The sequence below is a fragment of the Thermomyces dupontii genome, assembly GCF_041956625.1.
Source record: "Thermomyces dupontii strain NRRL 2155 unplaced genomic scaffold VTN31scaffold_3, whole genome shotgun sequence".
Lineage (NCBI taxonomy): Eukaryota > Fungi > Ascomycota > Eurotiomycetes > Eurotiales > Trichocomaceae > Thermomyces > Thermomyces dupontii.
The window spans coordinates 1,648,594-1,663,242 of record NW_027192309.1 but is presented as its reverse complement, the minus strand read 5'-3'; the positions used below and the strand labels follow the sequence as shown (position 1 = coordinate 1,663,242).

The window sequence follows — 14,649 nt, the reverse complement described above, 5'->3', positions numbered from 1 at the left end:
GTGCCTCAGGCCTCCCTCTAGCTAGAGATAGCCCTCAATGCATACTGTACTATGGCATGGATTTCTCTATCATTCTCTGATTCATCTCCAATGCAGAATCAAACGAGGAGACCCGCTCAGGATCAGAATTATGTTCATCGATTGAGTTCCTATCTTGTGATTCAATGATAGTGCCATGTCAATCAGTATATGAAACCAAGCCCAGAAGAATGCCTGCAATTCAACGACCGCCCAGAGCTAAGCAAGCTTGTTCTGCAGAGTGGATCGAGCGAAATTTCTTCAGGTCAGTTGACAATTCCAACACCCGCATCGCTGCATCGTGGCCGTCCGAATGGCTGGGCTGCTCTTAGCTCCCCGCAGCTTCTGGAGCCCTCGCCGAAGGCGGCGATCCAAGGGCAATCCTGCCCGCCCCTCCTCCATCATAGGGTTTTTGGCCATTTGTACTCCCGCAACTACCTTTGTACCCCTAAAAACAACGCCAGAAAATCAGGACTTCAATCGCTCTCTCCAGTCCTGCTCCGGCTGTCGTGTGACCCTTCTCGCAGGTACTCGAGCATTGCTCTGGTGAAACAACCATGGCCTCGATGCCCTTCCGTCCTACCCCCTCCCGCCAGAGCTCGCACCAGCCCTCACGCCAGCCCTCGCGACAACCGTCGCGACAGGCGTCGACGGACGAGCGCAATGATATCCAGCTCCAGATGGATTACTACGTAGGCATTGATGTCGGCACCGGTAGTGCCCGGGCCTGTATCATCAACGAAAAGGGCGATATTGTCGGGCTGGCCTCCGAGAATATCGGTCTCTGGCAGCCACAGACTGGATACTATGTAGGCTCAACCCCCCCCCCCCCCCCCCCTCCCCCCCATCTTCCAGGAAGTGATCAGATTCGAAATGGGACTTTCCGTGCTGATTGCCTTCACACCAGGAACAATCCACCACCGACATCTGGCGTGCTATCTGCATCTCTGTCCAGCGCGCCATCAGCCAGCATAACATAAACCCCAACTACATTCGGGGTATTGGCTTCGATGCTACCTGCTCACTGGCAGTCTTTCACACCGAGACCGACGAGCCCGTGTCGGTCACGGGCCCGAACTTTGACACCGATCGCAACGTCATCCTGTGGCTCGATCATAGGCCCGAGGAGGAGACCGAGAAGATCAACGCCACCAAGCATAACCTGCTGCGCTACGTCGGCGGAAAGATGTCGATTGAGATGGAGGTGCCCAAGGTTCTCTGGCTGAAGAATCACATGCCGCGGGAGCTGTTCGAGAAGTGCAAGTTCTACGATCTGGCCGATGCCTTGATTCATATTGCCACCGGGACCGAGAAGCGCAGCTTCTGCTCGGTCGTCTGTAAGCAAGGCTACGTCCCCGTCGGAGTTGACGGCAGTGTCAAAGGATGGCAGGATGATTTCCTGCGCGAGATCGGTCTGGGAGAGTTGGTAGAGGAGAATTACAAGCGCCTGGGAGGCGTCAACGGGGTGGTGAGCCTTTTGCTTTTTCGTTACCCTTGTTTCGCAATTCGAGGTTGTGAATTGGCTAACGACCCTAGAACGGCGAATATCTCAGTGCCGGCGAGCTGGCGGGCACGCTCTGCGAAAAAGCCGCCGCAGACCTGGGTCTCCCCGCCGGCATCGCCATCGGTAGTGGCGTCATCGATGCCTACGCAGGATGGATCGGAACGGTGGGCGCAAAGGTCAACCTGACGGGCGACGAGCTGGACTCGGATGCCGCGTCGAACGATCGCAGCCAAGCCTTCACCCGCCTGGCCGCGGTCGCTGGTACCTCCACTTGCCATCTCGCCATGTCACCCAATCCGGTCTTCGTGCCGGGCGTCTGGGGCCCGTACCGCGACACCGTCATCCCGGGCTTCTGGATGGCCGAGGGCGGGCAGTCGGCCACGGGCGAGCTGCTCCGTCACGTCGTGGAGACGCACCCGGCCTTCAACCAGGCGGCGTCCTTGGCCGAGTCCTACCACGTTAACATCTACGACTACCTGAACGAGCACCTGCGCGAGATGAAGGAGGAGCGCAAGGCGCCCAGCATCTCGTACTTGGCGCGCCACTTCTTCTTCTACGGCGATCTGTTCGGCAACCGCTCTCCCATTGCCGACCCGCGAATGACCGGCTCCGTGATCGGCCTTTCCAGCGACAAGAGCCTCGACGGCCTCGCCATCTACTACTATGCAACGCTCGAGTTCATCGCGCTGCAGACGAAGCAGATCGTCGACACCCTCAACAAGTCCGGCCACAACATCAACTCCATCTTCATGTCCGGCTCGCAGTGCCAGAATGACATCCTCGTCGGCCTCATCGCCTCCGCCTGCAACATGCCCGTCCTGATTCCGCGCTACGTGCACGCTGCCGTCTGCCACGGTGCCGCCATGCTCGGCGCAAAGGCCGCCAGCGCTGACGCCAACGGCAAGACCGAGGATCTCTGGTCCATCATGGACCGCATGAGCAAGCCTGGCCGCAAGGTCCTGCCCACTACAGATGAGAAAGAAAAGGCCCTGTTGGAAGTAAAGTACAAGGTCTTCCTGGAGCAGTGCTTCAAGCAGCAAGAGTACCGGCAGATGGTGGATGAAGCTATCGGGTCTTGGACGAGGTAATCATCCTTCTCTCACCAGCAAGTCTTATGCGGGGATAGTAATCTCATGATAATACATTGTATCATGACTATTTACCTGGCGTTTCCATAGTTGTATAATTGCCGACCGCCGCGGTCACATCAGGAACGTCCCGACTGTTGTGACACCTGCGTACCAGAGGGTAACTGGGGAAGCAAATCTAGGTCTAAGCTGATTCTTGCATCCGGTTAACCCAGAGTCTTGCACCTCTTCATCCCGGCAAATCGTCATCCATGTCATCCATATTTTCCAAGTCCTCCATGACCATATCGACCTCACGCCGGAGCTGATCGGTAGACTTCGTTCCCGTTGAAGGAGCTGGTCGGTCGCCCTCGGATTCAACGAAGAGGTCCTCATCTTCTTCCTGATCCTGATCCCGATTCTGATTCCGTTCTGTTCTGCTCTCCGATGGCTCCAACAAATCTGGTTCTTGCTGCTGTTGCTGCCCCTGCTCTTGGCTCGGTTCCGGCGTCGTCTCCCGAGGCCGCGGCTTCTCTGCATCAATCCATTCCCGTCGCATGATTTGCATGCGTTTCGAATGGCCCAGTTTCTCAATGATTGCAAGCCCATCATTGAATTTTGCACGGGGATAGAGATCGTCGAGCCAGAGTTGATAAAGCGTCAAAAGTCGCTCCAGATCGGAGAACTGTGCAGGCATTCTTAGCTCTTGTGGTAGCCTTGGTGCTCTGAGCGGAGTATACCTCATGTCCCTTCCCCTTGAAGCGGAGTTTCGATTTGGCAATCTTTTGTAACCGCGGGATTCCCTTTTGACTCAGCAATCTACCCTTCTGGTAAGCATGTTGAAGATCCTTTAACCGCAGCTCGTGCGTACCGCTCTTCATCCAATTTCGCTACCGGTTTCCGCCGCCTGGTCGGTTTGACTTCTTCGTCCAGACCAAGAACAGGTTCGGCGGGTTCAGAGCTCTGTGGTTGTGCTGCGGGTTGTTGTTCCGCGGGTTTCGGGATGTTCTGTAGGATCTCGTCCAGACCGACATCGTAGTCAAAGAGGTCGTCTCTAGGGTTGGAGATTGGCGAGGACATTTTACCAATTTATACCACAGTTTTGATGAGAGAAACGAGTTTCTTGATCCCAATGGCTAATATTTGTTTATGGATCATTCAACCGATGCTATCTCGACGCGCGACACGAACGAACGCGATGCAACGGACAAAGGAAAGCACTGCGCTAATCCTGATTCGGAATGGTCATGCTAACCTCATATGGACTAGCGCCTCGAAAACCAACTTCCATCTTGGCCGTCCGACTCCCGCATTGAACCTCTTCCCAGTCAATTGAGTCCAATTGTGTCTTCCAATCGCCCGCAAAAAATGGCGACTGAACAACCAAAGGTGCTGGTACCGCCGCGGCGGATTCAGACCGATTATCCGGTAAGAACGACTGCTGCTCCTGCATCATCCGCGAGAGATTGCTAACGATCAATTCATGTTTTAGTTGATTGATTCCGATCCGTATGGAAACCCCGATGATACAGGCTTTTCGCTCGAATTGGCATGCTGATAGTCCCTAGACATCTCCGGAGAGTCATCCGATATGCCCGCCCCTCGGATTACGCCATCGGCGCCGGCATGGCCGCCGTCTCGCCCATCACCTTCTGGCTGATGGAGCGAGTGAGTCCGTCCCACGTGGGCAAGGGTGGCTTTGCGCCGCTCATGCGCCTGGCCACCGCCATTGGAATTCTGGGCGGGTTGCACGTTTTTTATCAGCGATCAGTCAGTATGTGTTCCTGATTCTCTCGCTAGTAGTGTCTATGATCGGTTGCTGACTCGACGTGCAGACCGCTTCTACGGCTTGACTGAGAACGCACGAGAAGTGGAGATGGATATGAGAGAGATGGTCGATAAGGTGAAGAAGGGAGAGCCGCTCTACGGCACCTCGGAATTGTCGGAGCATATGCAGGGTGTCGCCGCCCGCAACTCGCGCTACGCGGGTCTGTTCTCGCATGTTCTTCCTTGGGTCAACATTGTCAACCATAACCAGGTACGATTTTCGCTTTCTGGCGTCGTTGTCCGTGGTTGCTAACATGAGGCTAGCATGGCGTCGACACTGCCAAGTATTACCAGCAGGCGGAGAGAGAGCTAGAGGCTGAGCGACAGGCCAAGGCGACATAGATTGTTCTATCAGATGTGTGCTTTGCATGTATTTATATCCAATTCGAATTACATGAACGTCATTATTCCGTTTCGTCCTTTGAAGACCTATTCATCGAACTCCGTGTTGAGTTTCCGGTGTTTCTTTGGCCGGGGATTCGGCGCTATGAGAGTTAGCATCGTATACACAGCCATGAGATATTGAATACCTTTTTGGTTCTCTTGAATGTAGAATCGTCGTAGCAGCATGATTGCCTCGTTCTTGAAGAGGCCTCCATATACCGGATATGGGGGATCAATAGCAGGGCTGCACTGTCAGCCAGGTCGAGGTATCTTGTCCTGTCAAATACTTACTCCGAATGCAGAGACAAAACACCCCCTGTCCCGCCAAACTTGTCATTTGTGCATCCGAAGAATACTCGACGGATCTGATACTGTCGCAGCGCCGAAGCGCACATCACGCACGGCTCCACCGTCACGTACAGGTCGACCTCGCGGAGGATTGACGGCGGATAGCTGCGCAGCACTTCGTCAATCGCCAGGAACTCTGCATGTCTGGTTCCCTACTGCCAATTCAGTAGCTATCCTCGACAAGATGAGCTCTCATGGCACATACATTCATTGACCGGTTGGTGTCGTTCATTCCAGACCCAATGATCTTGTCCTGGTACACGAGAACGCAGCCTACTGGGGTCTCGCCTTCTTCGAGCGCTTTCTCGCCCTGTTTGTCTCAGAATTGCTTCTTATTCTTGACAAGACAAGGCGGATACCATTAGAAGGGCTTGCTTCATGTAGTGTTCATGTTTACTTGCGTCCTCTTTGGGCTCTTCGCTCAGCAGGGCCTGATATGAGGTGGTTGACATTTTGTTTAGCCACGTTTCATGGCTGGCCTTGAGAGCTAGTTCTCAACATGAAGTCTTGGTCGTATGAGACGCAGACGATGGGCGAAAGCAAAATGTTCAAGAAAACGAACGAAGATGCTTAGCTCAGCGAGATTGACCAATCACAGTTACAAAAATGGCCAATATTACCATTTTCGACTTACGCGTCCGTAATTACATTACCCTACTGTTAAGTGAACTTGTCCACGGATCGATCTTTCGAAGAGGTGGTGTTTATCAACCACTCTGTATCGATTCCCTTTCTTTCGGCGCTCCCGACGCCAACCTCAAGTACATTCCATGGAGCCATGCCCGCAAGAGCGGCTGGGTCTGATATCCGGATGGATCAAGACCACCCGCCCGCTTCGATCCTCGACGCGGATCTTTCACGCGTCTCGGCGGACCCTCATCTGGACCTGAACGAGCTGCGCGAGGAGCTGGTTGCGAAGCGTCCGCGCACGCTGTCCCGCCTGGACAAGTTGTCCATTGATTTTCCCGGATTCGTCTGTAAGACGTTGCAGTCTGCCCTAGGAGATGACCAAGATCCGGCGGACGACGAGTCGCAGGTCTTCATCCTGCATTGTCTGGAGATCGTCCAGGCGGTCATCCAGCATGTTCCGCAAACGCTCGTGGAGAATATCGCCGCGGAACATCTGGACGATGGCGTGGCAGTGCCGCTCTACGCGTGGCTGGTTTTTCGGTTGATCGACCTGCGCTGTAAAGTGCAGTTGGTGAGTATCGTGGATAAAATTGGGGAGATTCTGAGCGTCGCAGTAAATGCGCAGTATGACCCGTCCACCTTGGTTTTGGCGCGCTTTTCGCTCTCGACGCTTCTCGGGGCCGTTGCTACTGGTGGGTTATGTTTGAGGCTTGTATCAAGTTTTGAAGTTGATTGACTCTGGCGTAGATATTCTGTCTTCATTGGAGGCCCTGGACTTTCCAGAGACGCAGCCTGTAGCCATTCGGCTGTGTTTCCAGAATTCAGATCTCGAAGATGTAGTAAAAAGTTTAGGCCTGCCTTGCAATATCGTTGAGAATAAGACGCAGATTGGGCAGTTTCACCAAGCGCTTGGTCTCCTCTTCGATCTGACGGCCTTGATGGTGCCGTCAATCGAGGGAACTACGAGAAACATGGCCGTCGCCCAAGTCCGTCGAGACGCAGCCTGGGCCCTGGAAATCTACAGCCGACTTTGGGAATGCATTTCTGAATGGATCAATGCATCTGAGGAAAGGTTTGATGCGACCTTGATCGATATTGTGACGCGCTTCCTACAAGATGCTGTCAAGAACGTCCGGAATCTGTCGAAATTACCCAAACTTGGCTCATTCGATATCGGGCCGGCCACACTTTTGCTCCGCAGTCTGAGCGGCTTGTTGGGTTGTGAGCATTTGCGGCAACACCTGGTCACACGCGATGAGGTTGTCGCATCAATTGTAGAATGCATTGGCACATTGAAGATTCTTGGGAAGAAGATCCCTACGCTGGAGATGGATATTCGGGAGACACTAGCTCCAACACTGACGGAAATCACGAGTGATGACAGCTCCCCGTGGATGGACTGGGAAGCATTCAAGGTCAGCCGTTCCTGGTAAAACACTACGGACGTGTCTGATTTTGCTCGCAGGCTACGACCACTGACTTCCTCGCCGAGCTGGATGGTAGTAGGGCTCCCCAAGATCCACAGCTAGTGTTTTGCACTATCGACTAACACAAACCAGCTCCAGCACAACAAGAAGGCCCTGCCAGAAAGAAGCTCCGTCTATCATCGGTACCCCTTGCAGGACACCTTGAAGTCGACCCCTTCAAGAGGCTCCTGGCTCGAGCTTTCGCGTTGTTGGGATCACATGAGATGGGTGGTTTCAATGACTTGCATGGTTTGGCCGTGTAAGTCTCCGCCTCGATTCAAAGCTGAAGAGGGATGCTGATATGATCTGAACAGCGACAAATTCTCCTCTCTTTCCGAAGCAAAACAGAGCGAACTTCTTCAGGTCATTGGCAACATCCCCTGCGCTGCTGTTTGCCCATCGCCCGAGAAAATCTCTGCCGAGGTCAAAGATGTCAACCTTGTGTACTGTCGCAATTGCGATACAGATCGCGTAACAGGCCGTCCCGAATTACCGTGGCACAGCACGAGCGTGAACGAGGTCCGTCGGATACTTGCGGACCTGGTAGTGGCAACGCCACAAAACTCACAGGTAAGAGCCGCAGCGATTGGCGCCGTCAGAAGGCTCTTCTGTCATGAACCAAACAGCGCGGCTCTTAAGCCTACTGTGCCCATCCTCGGGGTGGCGATTCTGCAGGCTTTGAGTTCCCCATTGCGGGAGTTGCGATTAATCGCAAGGTGAGGACATCCAGGCCAGATAGAAATAATCGCTAGTTCTAACATTTTATCAGCCATACGGTTGCTTGTTTTTTCCGCAGCTCCATCAGAAAAGATATTCGACGGTCAAACTACCAGTATATTCTCAGTTATCTGGACAAGATTACTCCAAAGTCGAACATTCCCGCACAGGAAACTTGCCTTCTGACTCTCTGCAAATTGGCTGCGTATGTCTGCTTGCTGGACGTAGGTTGACGGTGTCGTTAACGGTGATTATTAGGGAGGCCGAGGAGGAGGCGCTGCCGTTCATCTTCCTCCGCATAATAGAGTTCTTTGGCCACAAGAACCCCTACATCTGCACGGTAGCCTACATCGAAGTAAGTTTTTCTCTTCTTTGATGCTTCAAATTATCTACCTCAGCGACGGCTTGCTTATGAGTTGACAACAGCTTAGCAAGCTCGCTCAACAGCGGTCAACAACCGTCCTGGGCCTCCTCCGGTCATACTGGAGATCCATTGCGATTCCAATGGTGAAGGACATTGTACCGCGTCCACACATGGCAGACCGACTTGCGGATCTCATGGGCCTGAGTGCAGAGGATCTCTTGCAACTAACAGAAAGTTATACACTCGGATACTTTATTCGCAATGGGGAAAAGGAGATCATCGAGAAGATCGCAAAAAGCCATCATAAAGACAAGTCTGCATTCGATCTGTGCATGGAGAAAAAGAACTTAGGGCCCATATTAGCATATCTGCTGAGCCAACCCATATCTGATCCTGAAACTACGATTCAGGGTTTGCTGACCCATGTTGATCCCAGCTTTGGAGAGATTTCAATCGATGAACTCTTCAGGACAGAACCGATTGCCGTTGCAGTAGAACTCCTGAAGGGTCTTGCGGACGCTGGTGACAATAGGCAACGAGCTGCAGTGGTATGGACCCGTTCGGCTAGTGGGATAGTGGATGATGGTGCTGACTTGCTCCACAGTTCCATAATGCCCTTCGCCTCCTGGCGACTTTCGTGCCTCCTCGCCGGCCAGGCTTGGATGTTGCGAAGGCAGCCCCTTCGAAATTGGTTGCCTGCTTCATCGAAGAGTACACGTTAGGTCTTGTGTCCGAATTTGTGAACACCATCAGTGACGCAACGATTCGACACCCGCTGGTGGAGAAAAAGCGCAGCTTGGCTGCAATCGGAGAAATGATCAAGCTTGCAAGAGATCAAATCAAAAGCGCCCTGCCACAGGTAGGTGCTCTCGGACCGGTTCGATTGTGTCCTCGCCCGCTGATGATCGCGTGCAGATTTGCGGGTGTGTTAGATACGCGCTTGATATCGAGGCACTCTGTGACCAAGCCATTGTAGTCTGGCACACTCTTATAACGTCTCTGTCTAAGCAAGATGTGAAGCCGCTTGTTGACCAGGCAGTCGCCTCCATTCTACAGTACTGGCCTCGGTTCCAAGAAGGAGGAAAACAGGCGGCGATTGAGCTGGTAGATTATTTCCTGCAGAACTTTAGTGACCAGCTGGGAGAGATTCTGAGTACGCTGCCGTCTCTGCTGGATATTCCAGAAATGTCGCATTTCACGGACAGGATCCGCGACGTGAATTGGCAGATGGATGTCTCGGAGAGAATGCTGGCTTTCAGTAACCGCCTCCAAGGCGAAAGTGCCGTTGTCGCTGAGCAAGCTCTGCTGGAGCTTGTTCGCTTCCTGCGTTCGCACGAGAATACAATTCACAGATCCTCAACCGACGAGCAATTGAACAACAGCATCGCGGCGCTTACACGCTCGCTGCTCGATTGCTGCGTCAAATTTAATGGTGACGCTGACGCTATCCCAGTTCTCTGTGCACAGAGCCTGGGGCTGATCGGCTGTCTCGATCCCAACAGGGTCGAGGCAGTGCGCGAAAAAAGAGACATCATCGTTCTCTGGAACTTCCATAACAAGCCCGAGACGTTTGAGTTTGTCCTCTTCTTCCTGCAGCATGTGCTCGTCGATGCGTTCTTGTCGGCCTCGAACACTCGAGCGCAAGGTTTTCTCGCTTTCGCCATGCAGGCACTGATGCACTCGATCGAGATTACTTCGGATATCACGCGGCCATCTGCTGAAATTGACAAGAATGATCGACATATGCGGTGGATGCGGCTGCCGGAAACGATTCGAAACGTGCTCACGCCGTTTTTGACGTCTAGATACACGGTTACCTCTGGCGCGGTGCAGACGCGGTGCACTTACCCTTTGTTTCAGCCTACGATGACACACGGGGTATGGTTGAGGAGAATTACCTTGGACTTGCTGCAGAGGGCAAAGAGTCCGAACGTGGAATTAGTCTTTGGCGTCTGCGCCAGGATCATTCGCGGCCAGGATCTCTCGATTGCAAGCTATCTCTTTCCTTTCGCCGTTGTCAATATCGCACTCGAAGGGACGGACCAGGAAAGGACGGAAATAAGTCAGGAGTTGCTGCGTGTGCTTTCGCATCCCTTGCCAGACGGCGATGGTCAGGTACGAGAGAACATTCTCTCGTGCAGCGAGGTAAGAATGATATGAACGTGCTCCTCATACCCAGCTGGCTGCTAATCCGTTCATCTCATCAGAGTGTTTTCAATTGCCTCGATTATATGTCCAGATGGGTTCATGCTCGGAAGAAGCACCACACCTCGCTTGTCCAAAGCTCGGGAAGGCATGGAGATCAGGACCCTGCGATCGAAAAATCCCTTGCGCATATAAAATATGTCGAGAGTATCCTGTCTTCAATCCCTCCAGAGATCATCTCCAAGCGAGCCGTCGAATGCAAATCGTATTCCAGAGCTTTGTTCAACTGGGAGCAATATATTCGGCAGCAGAAAAATCTCCTTGGCAGTAGCGAGCATCCCGATCTCGAGCCCCTTTATCAGCGCCTGCAGGATATCTACATGCAGATCGATGAGCCGGATGGAATCGAGGGTATTTCCGCCCAGCTGCATGTCCTCGATGTCGACCAACATGTCATTGAGTATCGCAAAACGGGCCGCTGGCTGGCAGCGCAGAGTTGGTATGAGTTGCAACTGAGTGAGGATCCAACAAACGTTGATGCGCAATTGAATCTCCTCACCTGTCTACGAGATTCGGGTCAGAATGGTAAGTCTTCGCAAAATGAAATCTCACTGTTCATTGATTGAGCTGATATGCTTCAGACGCTCTCATCACTCAATTCGATAGCTTCAAGGAATCCAACGCACCGATGTCGCGAGTCTTACCGCACGCAGTCGAAGCTTCGATTATGACCGCCAAGTGGTCCAAGCTGGACGAGTACCTGAGGATTTGTTCTCAAGAAGGAACGGAGGATTTTACAATTTGTGTCGGCACTGCCCTCAGGGCACTTCGGAATGGTCGGCAGGATGAATTTCGAAGCATCGTTGATAAACTGAGACGAACGACAGCCAAGTCGCTGACCGTGAGCTCAACGACGTCTCTGCAATCGTGCCATGACAGCCTGTTCCGTTTCCATGCACTAACGGAACTTGAGACCGTCGTGGAAGCGAGCAAGGCAACGGGCGCGGAGAGAACCCGACTACTGGAATCCTTGGATCGCCGCTTGGACGCTCTTGGGGTGTATATTTCTGAGAAACAATATCTTCTCGGGCTTAGAAGAGCGACGATGGAGCTATGGTATGTGCTTCTTTCCGGCTACGCAGCATTATCAATGCCTGACGCGTTGATAGCAAATTTTCGGATTCTGAGATCGCGCCAGTCTTCTTGACAAGCGCTCGTCTGGCCCAGAAAAACGGTCAGATCGGCCAGGCATATCAATCTGTACTCCATGCAATACAACTTCAAGACAAGTCCGCCACTATCGAGCACGCTCGGCTGCTTTGGAAAGATGGGTACCATCGGAAAGCGATCGAGACGATCAAAGGTGCCATAGCCGCCAACGCGTTTGTGTCGCATGATTCCGACGCCGCCCAGGAGACCGATTCGATGAGTGTCTCGTCCAAGAACCAGAATCAGAATATCCTTGCTGCGAGTGTAGGTTTCTCGATGGCTTCATTCTTTAAGTACCAGCAGTACTAATCAATTCTCCAGGCCCATTTGCTGCTCGCAAAGTGGACGGATCGTGCTGGTCAGACACAGTCTGACGTTATCGTGCAGAGATACAGAGAAGCTATTAAACTTCATAGCCGGTATGTTGGGCTCAAGGCAAGGTTTATACCTGCTGACAACGTGTAGGTGGGAGAAAGCGCACTATTGTCTTGGAAAACACTACAACAAGATTTTAGAATCAGAGAAATCCAAACCGTTTGGAAAAGAGGCGCAGACCTAGTAAGTTACCTTCCAAGTTCATTGATGGAATCCCTGCTAAACCGCTGCAAGCCTGAGCGGAGAGATTGCGAAACTTGTGATCGAGAACTTCCTCCGTTCACTTGCTAATGGCAACAAATACGTCTTTCAAACATTACCCAAGATCCTGACCCTGTGGCTGGAGCACGCATCATCCGTTGATGAGCCATTAGATCCGAAACGCGGGGATAATGTGTAAGAAAAGGCGGCCATCTCGATGATAAGAGTGAATGCTAATAAACTCGGAAGTGAGTTTCAGAATCACACGATGGCCCAACGGAAGAGGATTCTCAATGAGATGCATAATCAGTTGAAAAAGTATATCAACAGGATGCCGCAGGCTCTGGTATGTTGATATATCGAGCATCTGAAGATTCCTGCTCTGACATACGTTTAGCTCTTCACCATCCTTCCCCAAGTGGTGGCACGAATCAACCACCCCAACGCGGACGTCTGCGATATTCTGACCAGAATCGTGGTCAGGACCGTGTCGGCCTTTCCTCAGCAGGGTCTTTGGACTGTCCTGGCTTTGGTCAAGTCTAGCTCCAGGGATCGCGCTACCAGAGGGGTGACTTGTCTGCATAGGATTGTCGTATGGGCTGTCTATCTACCTATCCACTTGAAGGGGTCCAGTTTCTGACATACACATGACAGGAGCAAACGAAGAAGGCCAAAGGCGATTCGGCAGGGGGGGCTGAGGTCCGAGCATTGATCAACCACGGCCAAAAGTTTTCGGATGAGCTCCTCGGAATCTGTCGAGCCAACGTTGAAGACAGAGGGACTAGGATCAGCCTCTCGCGCAATCTCGGTTTCAATCACCGAGTGGCGCCATGTCGGCTGGCAGTCCCATTTCAAGCCATGATGACACCTAGTCTGCCTGCTAGTCATGATCCGGATTATCTCAAGGGCTTCAAGGCATTTCCGCGTGATACCGTCACCATTGAGAGTACGTGCCTCTGGAGTTTCTTGACACTAGCAATGGCTGACTTAGACTTGCAGAGATCCAGGATGAAGCGCTAGTTCTCGCCTCTTTGCAGAGACCACGGAGAATCACCATCAGGGGATCGGATGGGCAAACATATCATCTGTTGTGCAAACCAAATGATGACTTGCGCAAGGATCAGCGTTTAATGGAGTTTAATAACATTGTCAACCGGTTTTTCAAGAAAGACGTCGAATCCGCTAAACGACAGCTATGTAGGTATCCAGTCCTCTTTCATGCGCTGCCCTAAGAACTAAATTGGAACCACAGATGTCAAGACTTACGCGGTGACGCCCTTGAACGAGGACTGCGGGATCATCGAATGGGTCGATAACCTCCGACCTCTAAGAGATACCGTCACCAGACTCCTTCGAGAAAGGGGTATTGTGCCGAACGTGGGTTCCAGCTTTAACCCCATGTGCAGGCGATTGTTAACGACTCTTGTAGTTTCGTGAGGTTAGGGGTCTCCTTGACGAAGCCTGTTCCGACGTCTCAAAATTGCACCTCTTTGACAGAGTGCTCGCCAAGTACGTTGTTCGTTTCAACGTCGATATGTGTGGACCACAGGTTGACGGGGCAGATTTCCACCGGTACTATACGAATGGTTTATCGAGACATACCCTGATCCAGGATCGTGGTTCGCGGCGAGGCTTCGATATACGCGTACCACTGCTGTGATGTCCATGGTTGGATACGTGCTTGGGTATGTCGGACCCAGTCTCCTCAGGTTGCTCTTACAAGCGTGCTGATTGAGACAGCCTCGGAGACCGCCACGGCGAGAACATCCTCTTCGAAGAAGGCACGGGTGGTATCCTCCATGTAGACTTTAACTGTCTTTTCGACAAGGTTCGCGGTGGCTCCGAGACGGATTACAGCGGGGAAAAAACATGCTAAAACTCAGCAGGGCCTCACGTTCGACAAACCTGAACTTGTCCCCTTCCGTCTGACGCACAACATGGTCGACGCCTTCGGAGCCTACGGATACAACGGGCCGTTCCGGCGGACGTGCGAGATCACACTCGGTCTGTTGCGGCAGAACGAAGACGCGCTGATGACGATTTTGGAAACGTTTCTGTATGATCCTACGACTGATTTCATTGGCCAAAAGGTATTGATTCCGCTTTTTCCCAAACTTCATCTGAGAGGGTGTTGCTGACGGTGAGGACTGTAGCAGCAGAAGAAACATCCAAATGTTCCCGACACCCCTGCTGGGGTGCTAGAGGCTGTGCGAAACAAGCTCCGCGGGCTGCTACCGAGGGAGTCCGTCCCGTTGGCAGTCGATGGCCATGTCGATGAGTTGATTGTTCAGGCGACGGATAAGAAGAATCTGGCGGCTATGTATATTGGATGGTGTGCTTTTTTCTGATTGTATTTCATGTGGGGATATGCATGGCAAGGATTCTTGGGGGAAA

At 52.5% G+C, this 14,649-nt stretch overlaps 5 protein-coding genes across 5 annotated transcripts; 3 read left to right on the top strand and 2 right to left on the bottom strand.

The window, feature by feature from the left end:
* Nucleotides 1-575: 575 nt before the first annotated feature.
* On the top strand, nt 576-2,610 carry VTN31DRAFT_4084 (uncharacterized protein; the record flags this gene model as incomplete). The annotated part of the gene is made up of 3 exons (XM_069404433.1): nt 576-827; nt 926-1,486; nt 1,555-2,610. The coding sequence occupies 3 exons, from the start codon at nt 576-578 to the stop codon at nt 2,608-2,610; spliced, it is 1,869 nt and encodes a 622-aa protein (XP_069261407.1).
* Nucleotides 2,611-3,197: 587 nt separating this feature from the next.
* VTN31DRAFT_4083 (uncharacterized protein) lies at nt 3,198-3,669 on the bottom strand (the record flags this gene model as incomplete). Its single annotated transcript, XM_069404432.1, has 2 exons — nt 3,198-3,408; nt 3,461-3,669. 2 exons carry the CDS (start codon nt 3,667-3,669, stop codon nt 3,198-3,200), a joined length of 420 nt encoding a protein of 139 aa, XP_069261406.1.
* Nucleotides 3,670-3,957: 288 nt separating this feature from the next.
* On the top strand, nt 3,958-4,758 carry VTN31DRAFT_4082 (uncharacterized protein; the record flags this gene model as incomplete). Its single annotated transcript, XM_069404431.1, has 5 exons — nt 3,958-4,017; nt 4,082-4,098; nt 4,158-4,363; nt 4,425-4,627; nt 4,681-4,758. 5 exons carry the CDS (start codon nt 3,958-3,960, stop codon nt 4,756-4,758), a joined length of 564 nt encoding a protein of 187 aa, XP_069261405.1.
* An 87-nt stretch (nt 4,759-4,845) lies between these two features.
* Nucleotides 4,846-5,600, bottom strand: VTN31DRAFT_4081 (uncharacterized protein; the record flags this gene model as incomplete). The annotated part of the gene is made up of 5 exons (XM_069404430.1): nt 4,846-4,901; nt 4,947-5,044; nt 5,092-5,300; nt 5,354-5,458; nt 5,508-5,600. 5 exons carry the CDS (start codon nt 5,598-5,600, stop codon nt 4,846-4,848), a joined length of 561 nt encoding a protein of 186 aa, XP_069261404.1.
* A 359-nt stretch (nt 5,601-5,959) lies between these two features.
* On the top strand, nt 5,960-14,603 carry VTN31DRAFT_4080 (uncharacterized protein; the record flags this gene model as incomplete). Its single annotated transcript, XM_069404429.1, has 26 exons — nt 5,960-6,470; nt 6,526-7,193; nt 7,244-7,280; nt 7,338-7,503; nt 7,559-7,960; nt 8,014-8,166; nt 8,220-8,316; nt 8,388-8,873; nt 8,930-9,184; nt 9,241-10,470; nt 10,533-11,055; nt 11,112-11,586; nt 11,640-11,943; nt 12,001-12,098; nt 12,145-12,237; nt 12,289-12,450; nt 12,505-12,601; nt 12,653-12,847; nt 12,910-13,201; nt 13,255-13,452; nt 13,508-13,632; nt 13,685-13,764; nt 13,818-13,940; nt 13,996-14,083; nt 14,142-14,345; nt 14,409-14,603. The coding sequence occupies 26 exons, from the start codon at nt 5,960-5,962 to the stop codon at nt 14,601-14,603; spliced, it is 7,257 nt and encodes a 2,418-aa protein (XP_069261403.1).
* Nucleotides 14,604-14,649: the final 46 nt, after the last annotated feature.